General features: G+C 52.2%; 2 protein-coding genes across 3 annotated transcripts; one reads left to right on the forward strand and one right to left on the reverse strand.

Moving 5' to 3' along the window:
- Nucleotides 1–5,242: 5,242 nt before the first annotated feature.
- TMEM262 (transmembrane protein 262) lies at nucleotides 5,243–6,079 on the forward strand. 2 transcript variants are annotated; one of them, XM_009246167.2, is made up of 3 exons: nucleotides 5,243–5,593; nucleotides 5,701–5,800; nucleotides 5,920–6,079. In XM_009246167.2, the coding sequence occupies exons 1-3, from the start codon at nucleotides 5,420–5,422 to the stop codon at nucleotides 5,994–5,996; spliced, it is 351 nt and encodes a 116-aa protein (XP_009244442.1). In that variant the 5' UTR covers nucleotides 5,243–5,419; the 3' UTR covers nucleotides 5,997–6,079. The 2 variants fall into 2 exon arrangements, with proteins under 2 accessions (XP_009244442.1, XP_002821602.2); XM_002821556.4 differs by having other exon boundaries at nucleotides 5,701–5,768.
- On the reverse strand, nucleotides 6,053–10,161 carry ZFPL1 (zinc finger protein like 1). Its single transcript, XM_024255773.3, has 8 exons — nucleotides 10,057–10,161; nucleotides 9,636–9,745; nucleotides 9,210–9,321; nucleotides 7,843–8,036; nucleotides 7,662–7,734; nucleotides 7,380–7,526; nucleotides 7,021–7,138; nucleotides 6,053–6,523 (listed from the first exon to the last, which is right to left on the reverse strand). Exons 2-8 carry the CDS (start codon nucleotides 9,735–9,737, stop codon nucleotides 6,337–6,339), a joined length of 933 nt encoding a protein of 310 aa, XP_024111541.1. The 5' UTR covers nucleotides 9,738–9,745; nucleotides 10,057–10,161; the 3' UTR covers nucleotides 6,053–6,336.
- Nucleotides 10,162–10,256: the final 95 nt, after the last annotated feature.

Below are 10,256 nucleotides of genomic sequence, written 5' to 3' on the forward strand. Positions count from 1 at the left end.
CAGGGATCCTGCAGGCCAAACACAGCTCACCACCTGTTTTCATATGGCCTGTGAGCTAGAATGGTTTTCTCATTTGTAAATGGTTGGGAAAAAAAATAACATTTCATGACACCTGAAAATCATATGCAGTTCATATCCCATTTTCCGTAACTCTTATTGGAACACAGTCACGCCCATTTTTTAACATATGATCTATGGCTGCTTTTGCTCTATAAGAGCAGAGTTGAGGCTAGGCACGGTGGCTCATGCCTGTAATCCCAGCACTTTGGGAGGCCAAAGCAGGCAGATCACCTGAGGTCAGGAGTTCAAGACCAGCCTGGCTAACATGGTGAAATCCCATCTCTACTAAAAATACAAAAACTTAGCCGGGCGTGGTGGTGGGTGCCTGTAGTCCCAGCTACTTGGGAGGCTGAGGCCGGAGAATCGCTTGAACCCAGGAGGTTGCAGTGAGTCGAGATCACGCCATTGCACTCCAGCCTGGGCGACAAGAGCAAAACTCCATCTCAAAAAAAAAAACAAAAAAAAACCCCCAAACAACAACAACAAAAAACACAGAGCAGAGTTGAGTAGCTACGACAGAGACTGCATGGTCCTCCAAACCTAAAATATTTACTATTTTACAGAAAAAGTTTGCTGACCTCTGAATCAATGGGATATCTAGAAACCATTTAAAATACTTGATTTCAGCCTATGAAGCTATAATCTTAAGAAAATGAAAAAGGGTATAGATTGAGGTCTACTTCAAGAAGTCTATAAACATTTTTAAAAGTTGGAGAATAGTGTTAAGAAAAATCATCCAGGTAGGGCATGGTGGCTCACGCCTATAATCTCAGCAATTTGGGAGGCCGAGGTGGGCATATCACCTGAGGTTGGGAGTTCGACACCAGCCTGACCAACGTGGAGAAACCCAGTCTCTACTAAAAATACAAAATTAGGCTGGGCGCAGTGGCTCACGCCTGTAATCCCAGCACTTTGGGAGGCCAAGGTGGGCGGATCACCTGAGGTTGGGGGTTCGAGACCAGCCTGACCAACATGGAGAAACCCCGTCTCTACTAAAAATACAAGATTAGCTGGGCTTGGTGGTGCATGCCTGTAATCCCAGCTATTCAGGAAGCTGAGACAGGAGAATCGCTTGAACCCGGGAGGCTGAGGTTGCGGTGAGCTGAGATTGCACCATTGCACTCCAGCCTGGGCAACAAGAGCAAAACTCTGTCTCAAAAAAAAAAAAAAAAAAAGGAAAAATCCAAAAATTGGAAGTCCAAGAGTGTAGTGTGTCCTTTCATTGTCACACTGGGGCATCGTTTCAGAAGCCCTCCCAGGGATTATTTACCCACAAGAATACACAGTTGTTTGATTTTGCTATTCACTAGTAAGGTATATAGACTGAAATTACAAGGAGATATTGTCCAGGAGAGATGAAAAACAAGTAAATCCAGTAGAAAAACTAACCTCAAAGGGTATAATTTTTTTCATGTAGGACATCCATTGCATTTTGCATCTAACCTAGTAATCGTATGCTACCATTCTTCTTTATTTTATTTTATTTGAGACTTGCTCTGTCACCCAGGCTGAAATACAATGGTGCGATCTCAGCTCACTGCAACCTCTGCCTCCCAGGTTCAAGTGATTCTCCTGCCTCAGCCTCCTGAGTAGCTGAGATTACAGGTGCATACCACCATGCCCAGCTAGTTTTTTTGTATTTTTAGTAGAGACAGGGTTTCACTATGTTAGCCAGGCTGGTCTCGAACTCCTGACCTCAGGTGATCCACCCACCTCGGCCTCCCAAAGTGCTAGGATTACAGGGATAAGCCACCGCGCCTGGCCTAACATTCCTCTTTAAATGCTTGTCCTGTGCAGCTCCTCATGTGCATTACCACCTTACCAAGTGGAAATCCCCTCACTGATGAGTTAAAGATTTTTTTTTTTTTTTCGAGACAAGGTCTCACTATGCCCCCAGGCTGGACTGCAATGATGCAAGCAGGGCTCGAATTCCTGGGCTCAAATGACCTTCCCACCTCAGCCTCCCAAGTAGGGGGTACTATAGGCACGGGCCACCACAACCAGCTAATTTTATTTTTTTAAATTTTTAGTAGAGAGGAGGTCTCACTAGGTTGCCCAGGCTGGTCTCAAACTCCTGAGGTCAAGTGATCCTCTCACTTCAGCTTCCCAAAGTGCTGGGATTACAGGCGTGAGCCACCGCACCCGGCCTAATAAATCTTAGTTACGTGTTCATTCTATATTTAGACGTAGGTTTTAACTTTTTGAAAAGTACACTTCGACAAAACATATGATTTTTAAAAATGCTTTAAACTTATGCATGTATATGTACATCTAGATGTATGAAGTTACCATTACACAAAGAAGGGACCTAAAAGATGCCAAGTCACCAAACTGAGGAAGGGGGCAGTTCAGTGGTGGGGATGCAGCAGGGAGACTGTTACATTTTCCTCTGCATGCTCGTGTATTATGCAAATATTTTACAAGAACATATTCATATATACATATATACATATATGTGTATATATATATTTTTTTTTCTTGAGATGGAGTTTTGCTCTTGTTGCCCAGGCTGGAGTGCAATGGTGCAATCTTGGCTCACTGCAACCTCCACCTCCTAGGTTCAAGCGATTCTCCTGCCTCAGCCTCCCGAGTAGCTGGGATTACAGGCATGCGCCTCCATGCCCAGCTAATTTTGTTTTTGTTTTTGTTTTTTTGAGACAGAGTCTCAGTCTGTCGCCCAGGCTGGAGTGCAGTGGCTCAATCTCAGCTCAGTGCAACCTCTGCCTCCTGGGTTCAAGTGATTCACCTGTCTCAGCCTCCCAAGTAGCTGGGATTACAGGCATGCACCACCATACCCAGCTAATTTTTGTATTTTAGTAGAGACGGGGTTTCACCATGTTGGTCAGGCTGGTCTTGAACTCCCAACCTCGTGATCCGCCAGCCTCAGCCTCCCAAAGTGCTGGGATTACAGGTGTGAGCCACTGTGCCCAGCTTAATTTTGTATCTTTAGTAGAGACAGGGTTTCTCCATGTTGTTCAGACTGGTCTCAAACTCCCGTCCTCAGGTCATTTGCCCGCCTCAGCCTCCCAAAGTGCTGGGATTACAGGTGTGAGCCACCGCGCCCGGCCCATATTCATATATTACATGTATATAATTTTTTAAAATTAGGAGCTAGGGGTGGGCACAGTGGCTCACACCTCCAAACCCAGTACTTTGGGAGGCCAAAGGGAATGGATCACCTGAGGTCAGGAGTTCAAGAAGAGCCTGGCCAACATAGTGAAATACCGTCTCTACTGAAAATACAAAAATTAGCTGGGTGTGGTGGTGGGTGCCTGTAATCCCGGCTACTTGGGAGACTAAGGCATGAGAATCACTTGAACCCGGGAGGCGGAGGTTGCAGTGAGCCAAGATCATGCCACTGCACTCCAGTCTGCGCGATAGAGTGAGACTGTGTCTCAAAAATAAAATAAAATTAGGAGCTAGGAACTTTAATGTATAAAAGTTCATTTGTTTTCAAGTGAGAACTGAGGTCCAAACAATTGTTTCAACAGTGGGACCACAGCTGGGCCTTGGGGTATCACCCCTTTCATGTGGTTAGGATGGGGCTCTGAAGAACTATTGTGCTTGTCTGGAGACTGGGCAGCAAGCACAGACGGTGGGTGCAGGCTCTAATCCCACTGCTGGGAGACAGCCTGTGGGTCTTGGGCTGACCTGGGACCTAACTTTCGGGGCAAACAGTTGGGCAGGAGGCAGTGGGGTGGCTGAGTTCGAAATCAAGTCCTCTCCTCCTCCCTCTTCTCCTGCTTCAATCCCTGGGAGCTTTCATGTCACTCTACACCATTTCTGGCTGTTTTATTGGCATATTTTGTTGACGGCCCTGGAGTTCTCACCTTTTTCTTTTCTTTTCTTTTTTTCTCTGTCACCCAGGTTGGAGTAAAGTGGAATGATCGTAGTTCACTGCAGCCTGGGACTCCTGGGGTCCAGCAATCCTCCCATCTCAGCCTCCTGAGTAGCTGGGACTAAAGGCACACACCACTACACTCAGCAATTTTTTTTTTTTTTTTTAGCAATGGGGTCTTGCTGGCCAGAAGCGGTGGCTCACGCCTGTAATCCCAGCACTTTGGGAGGCCAAGGCAGGCGGATCACCTGAGGTTGGGAGTTCAAGACCAGCCTGACCAACATGGAGAAACCCTGTCTCTACTAAAAATACAAAATTAGCTGGGCGTGGTGGCACATGCCTGTAATCCTACTTGGGAGGCTGAGGCAGGAGAATCGCTTGAATCCAGAAGGCGGAGGTTGCGGTGAGCCGAGATCACGCCATCGCACTCCAGCCTGGGCAACAAGAGTGAAACTCCATCTCAAAAAAGAGAGAGATGGGGTCTTGCTGTCTCCCAAGCTGGTCTTGAACTCCTGGCCCAAGACAGTCCTCCCACCTGGGCCTCTGAAAGTGCTGGGGTTGCAGGTGGGAGCTACCACACCCAGCCTAGTTCTCATCTCTCATACGCACGGAGGAAATTTCTTCCTCCTGGCTCGCATTTGACCCTGGTCACTCAGCACAGCCTCGGGTAGCATCGGATCTTCATTTCACTACTGACTCCCTCCCTCGTTGGCTACAACAGCTTGAGGAAGACCATCCTCCCTCTGCCTCAGACTCAAGTGTCAAATACGACTTATGCCACCAGCCCCAGCTGTCTCATGGGACTCTTGGACTGACGGAGGTGAAAATGCTCCAAGCACCTGAAGGTGGCGGAGCGGAAAGCTGACCAGCATCAGGTCCTGTAAGAACATCTGGGGAGAGAATGGAAAAGCCAGGTGCCCTCTGGGCCACACTTGGGAAGGGCACGGGGAAGGTCCTGGGACAGCTCTGAAGAATCTGTTGATCCTTCCCTTCTCGTAATTCCTCTCCACCAGAGGGTAGAGCAAATACTTGGAACCTGGGATCCATCCCGGGCCTCCCCTCACCTGGGAATGCCTTCTAGCTATGCAGCTGGGTCCTAATCTCTCATCTGCCTAAGACTTGCTGTAAATCTAGACCATGCCCCTCAACTTTTCTGAGCCCCAGTTCTTCATCTGTAGACTGTGTTCACACTGCCTCCATTGTGGGAAAATTGAGACGTGCACAAAAGCGTCTAGAGTGAGTATGGGATAACTAGGGCTGCTGCCCCTTCGCCATTGTCACGGGTCCCTACTGATCTCACAATTCAAAGCACCCCTACCACCCATGAGGCACTCCTGTGTTGGCTGGAATCAGCCTGTGTTCTAGAATCTTGTCCCCCTCCCCCCCACTGTCCTCCTGGTTCTAGAATCCCACTGCTATTCCATACCAGGCACTCTAGAACCAGAAACTCTGCTGCTTTTCCTGGGCAGGGCCTGCTTGCTCCAGCTCTCAAGTCTGACTTGCATCTACGCTGTGGGCAAGATGCGGCTGCGAGACCGCATCGCCACGTTCTTCTTCCCAAAAGGCATGATGCTCACCACGGCTGCACTGATGCTCTTCTTCTTACACCTGGGAATCTTCATCAACGACTTGCACAACTTCTGCGTCACCTACCACTATGACCACATGAGCTTTCGCTACACGGTCGTCCTGATGGTAGGCTCAGGGCAGGCACGTAAGGGCTGGCTGCGGGAGACCTGAGGGGCTGATGGAAATCCCACTGTTGTGTGAGGGGGCCACTCTCCCACTGGATGGGCCTACAGTTCTCCCAGGTGATCAGCATCTGCTGGGCCGCCATGGGGTCACTCTACGCTGAGATGACAGAAAACAAGTACATCCGCTGCTCTGCCCTGACCATCCTGAGTGAGTGGCGGGAGGGGGAGGGTGTAAGAGGGAGCGGGGAGCTTTGGAACCCTGAGATGTGGCAAGGAGTAGCCAGGGAAGGGTACTGGGACTCATGGGGGGCTCTCTCCCCTGCCCAGTGCTCAACGGAGCCATGTTCTTCAACCGCCTGTCCTTGGAGTTTCTGGCCATCGAGTACCGGGAGGAGTTCCACTGAGGCCTGGGGAGTCAGAACAGGGCTGAGGAGGGGGAAGGAAAAGGCTGCCTCGGGTGTTTTAATAAAGTTGTTGTTTATTTCCACCTGCCAGCTCCTTCATGGGGTGAGGGGTCGGAGGCTGGAGACCCAGGAGGAAAGCAAGTCAAGACAAATGCTTGACCCACAGGGACTCCAGGCCTGGCCTGCAGCCACTCTGGTGGACTTGGCTTTGGGTCTGGGGTCTTAGTGTCTTAGGCTTGAGGGAGAGGGGCAGTGAAGAGGTGCCCTCAGCCTCCCCATTACCCCGCCTCTCCTCCACAGGACCCAAGTCCTAGGCTGGCCTAGCCACAAGCAAAGGGGCTCAGGAGGGGCCCACGCGGATGTGAGGGTTCATGAGTGGGTCCAGGTTGGGATCGCTGTCAGCTGCGGCCCGGCCTAGGCGAGACATGAGGGCAAGGAGGGCCAGGAAGCCCAGCAGTCCCAAGAGTAGCAGCAGCCCCGCCCGCTGGAGCAGGGTCAGCGGCCGCTTCCGAGACCCAGCCCGGCTCCTGGGGGGATGAGGGGAAAATCAGGTCAGGCCCCAGTCCCTGGTGGCCCCCACGGCTGGAGAGAAGCCCTGGTCACCACCCATTCCTGAGCCTCCATCTCCTCGTCTGTGCCTCAGGGATGATCACTCCTGCTCCTGCCACCACCATAGGGCATTATTGTGCAGCTCAAACCAGCTGAGGCGCATGACTGTATTCTGGAAACCACAGTGTGTCAGGTGTCGGGGAGAGTTACAAAGATTAGGGGGTGTCAGATCGGGAAAGGGCCTCAAAGAGCCTGAGTCCAAACCTCCTGTGTAGGAGGCACAGAGACAACCCCAGAGAGAAGCAAAACACAGCTTCTGCTGCACAGCCAAGGCCTCTCTGCACAGCCCCAGCACCAGGTACTGTTACTCCCCAGAACAAGCCCCTTTTGTCATGAAACCGTCCCTCCCAGGGCCTCTGGCTCCCACTCCCTCTCCACCCCTTCCTGGCATTCCGCCCTGCCTGACCCTGTGTACCTTAGCAGCTGGGCCAGCCAACCCAAGGCAGGCCGACGTCGGTACTTGTCATCGTCACAGTCTCCATGGAGGCCTGGTGTCCGGTCATCGTCCCGCGTATCATACACCTTCCTAGGGGCTACAGGGTGGGGCCACTAGCATCAATAGACCCAGGAAAACTGGCCGCTTTGGGGAGGGCTAGGGGGATCACCTGCTCTTCTCAGTCTGACAGAACATCTCAGAATTGTGAGGAGATAATGGCTGTGCCTGGATTAAGGAAAGGTTCCTCCAGGTGGGTCTCTGGATCCTCAAGCTCCCCCTACACGAACCACTCCACCCTCTTTCTATCCTTCTGTGGCCTGGATAACTCCCAGGCTCACCGTGAGTCAAGGGCTCAGGATTGCCCATGTGGATCACTGTGTGCTGCTCAGGCCGGCCTGGGGAAGTCGGGGGCCGGGGGGCCTGGCTGTAGAAGGCTGGGGCAGCAGAGGCACTGTCTACCTCCTCTGGTCCAGGGGTACTGCTGGCTGTGGGCGGAAAGAGAGCCGTCAGCAGAAGCAGTGGGTAGAGCTCAGGGGTAGAGCATGTGACTGCAGACCAAGGGAGCTGTCAGCAGAGCAGGGAGGCTAAAGCCCAAACAGTCGGTGGAAGACACCACTTACCATTAAAGCTAGACCAGTCAGAGAAGTCAGACGTGTTGAGGGGCTCGGGCTCTGGGCTCACCACCTCATCGATCTGGAGGAAGGAATCTGGGTCACCAGGTTGCCTAGTACTGTCCCCACCCACCCATCTGGCTCAGGTGGGGCCCAGGGCAGATGGATGGTCAGACAGAGGGACTCTCACCAGAGGGAGGCCCAGTCCTGCCCGGGCCCAGTTGACTGTGGCCAGCTTCTCTCTCAGTGCAGAGGCCACGGGGCCAGCCAGGTTGGTTGGGGGGAAGATGGGGCCATTACAGCTGGGGCACTGGTAGCCGGCAGGTGCCGTGTTTCGGGGTAGCTGGGCAGCACGTTCATTGAGGCAGGCCCAGTGAAAGAGATCTTAGAGCCCATGAGACAGGGGAGAAGAGACATGAGGAAGAAGACACTTAGGGCTCCTAGCCTGGCAATAGCCCCCAGACCATGGCAGGACATATGGACACATGTGTGTGTGCCAGAGCCTTCTCCTCCCCGTCCTGTTCCCTAAAACGTCAGTCTTCTTGGCTACCACCATCTAAGTCCAGGCAGGTGCTACCAAGCTGTCCAGCTCACAGGGGTAAGTTTGGGTAGGAAGAAAACGCCACCTTCCCTTTCAGTGAGTCCTCTCTGGGCCTGCACTCATCATACTCTTTGGGCTAATGGCTAATAATGAACAGTTTCAGAAAAGGTTCCTCGATATACACACAGGCACACGTATGCATGTACACATCCCTGGGCACAAATGTACATGTGCTTATAAGCACATAATCAAACACAAGTGGCATTCCCTATATCTACACTATGGGCACAGGAGCCCTCACACATACACATCTACATGCTCACAGGTTTGCTAACAGGCACCCTCAACCATGCATTCTCTTGCACTCCCACAACACACCTGTGTTCATATGTTCACGTACATACATTTACCCATTCATTCACCCCAAGTACTAATCAACACACTAACACTCATTTAAACACACAATGTACATTAAGTGCCTGCAAGTACACACACGCACTCACAAGGAGAAACACATATGGAGTTGCCTCTTGCATGAGCTCCTTCAAAAACTGGAGCTAAGGCTCTTACCCCAGATTCAGGTCAAAGTCATGACACATATGTCTGCTGACTTCTTTTAGCTAACTTTAATGTGGGACACTCACTTCCTCTCTGTTTAGCCTTGGAATCAGTGGTGGATCCTGAATATCTGAAAGCGACATGCCGGTCTGGCTAGCTAATAGTCACAGCCACCAGCATACCCGTAAGCTTGACTGGTTCTCGCTCAAACCTCCAGATTGGCAGGGCTTAATTTTTAGGAGAGGAACTAGGAGCTTTAATTTTTAGGAAAGACAGGCCTAGAAAGGAAGAATAACTTGCCTGAACTTACACAGCAGGTAAGGAACTTTAACAGGACTAGAATCTGGGCTCTGAGACTTGGGGGACTCACTGTCCTGCTGCTTGAGGAGGGCCTGGAAATCAGTCACCAAGCTGGCCCCTGAGGCTGGCCTGATCCCCCCGAGATGCCAAGGCCTCACCATAGCAGACAAGGCGGGTCGTCTCTCGGCTGGCCAGGGGTATGTTGCACAGGCGGCAATTGGGGTTGTAGTCGCTATCTTGGAGCCATTGCAGGTAGGACTGGACGATGCACTGGAGTGGGAGAGAGATGTCACAACTGGTGCTGGGGCTGCTCAGCCTATCACCCCAAGGTCCGACTGTCTCTTTTTCTCTAGTCACAGAGGAGACTCATCCTTTCGTTTGTTCAATCAATAAATATTTATTGAGCACATACTGTGCGCCAGACTCTCTCTTGGGGGCGGGGGATATATCAGTGAACAAAATAAATCAAGTCCTTGCCCTTGTGGGGCTTACATTCTAGCGCGGGGCCCCTCATGGATTTGGAGGAAGCCAATACCGCCTTGCCCACCCAATGCCCTGCTCAGTCGCTCCCCTGAAGGCCCCACCTTGGCGTGATTGGCTACCAGGCAGTGCTCGCAGACGTTGACCCGATGTTCGAAGCAGAACAGGTTGGTCACCTTTCTCTTGGGGCACTTACAAAGCCCCATGATCGATCCTGGGAAAGGGGCCTGAGTTGGTAGGAAGTCAGGTTCTGGTGGCCACCACTACGCTCTCACCAGCCCAGTTTCCACTCTTAACTCCCCCAGACACCTCTCATATTCGCTCGATCCCAGATTCCTGCCCACTGTCCCTCCTTACGCGGAGAAACACCCCCTGCATAAATCCCGCCTCCGGCGACCCCTCAATCCTTCTGGATCCCGCCCCCGGCCAGGCCCCTCCATCAGAGGCTCCCCGATACCACCGGCCCCGCCCCCAAGACCTCTCCTGAGCCCCACCTCCTTCAAGCCCCGCCCCTTCTCTACAGACCCCAGTCTCTGTGTTTACTGATCGGCTGCTGCACCGGTTCCGAAGGGCGGTAGCGATGGTTCGAGGCGCGGAAGGGCAGGGACCACGCTCCCCAGGGCTCCTGCTCCGCTCACTTCAGCCCCGGCCACCCCGATTATCCATCCGCTGCCACGTCTCTTCCGGGTGCGGCGCGCGCTGATGACGCCATCGCGCCCCTGGGC

Source organism: Pongo abelii, chromosome 9 (assembly GCF_028885655.2).
Source record: "Pongo abelii isolate AG06213 chromosome 9, NHGRI_mPonAbe1-v2.0_pri, whole genome shotgun sequence".
Classification (NCBI taxonomy): Eukaryota; Metazoa; Chordata; class Mammalia; order Primates; family Hominidae; genus Pongo; species Pongo abelii.

Coding starts and splice junctions, on each gene's coding strand:
- TMEM262 (XM_009246167.2), top strand. CDS start 5,420: ATGCGGCTGCGAGACCGCATCGCCACGTTCTTCTTCCCAAAAGGCATG. Junction 5,594..5,700: donor GCTACACGGTCGTCCTGATG/GTAGGCTCAGGG, acceptor ATGGGCCTACAG/TTCTCCCAGGTGATCAGCAT. Junction 5,801..5,919: donor CTCTGCCCTGACCATCCTGA/GTGAGTGGCGGG, acceptor TCCCCTGCCCAG/TGCTCAACGGAGCCATGTTC.
- ZFPL1 (XM_024255773.3), bottom strand. CDS start 9,737: ATGGGGCTTTGTAAGTGCCCCAAGAGAAAGGTGACCAACCTGTTCTGC. Junction 9,322..9,635: donor TGGTAGCCAATCACGCCAAG/GTGGGGCCTTCA, acceptor CTCCCACTCCAG/TGCATCGTCCAGTCCTACCT. Junction 7,139..7,379: donor TCCTGAGCCCTTGACTCACG/GTGAGCCTGGGA, acceptor CCCACCCTGTAG/CCCCTAGGAAGGTGTATGAT.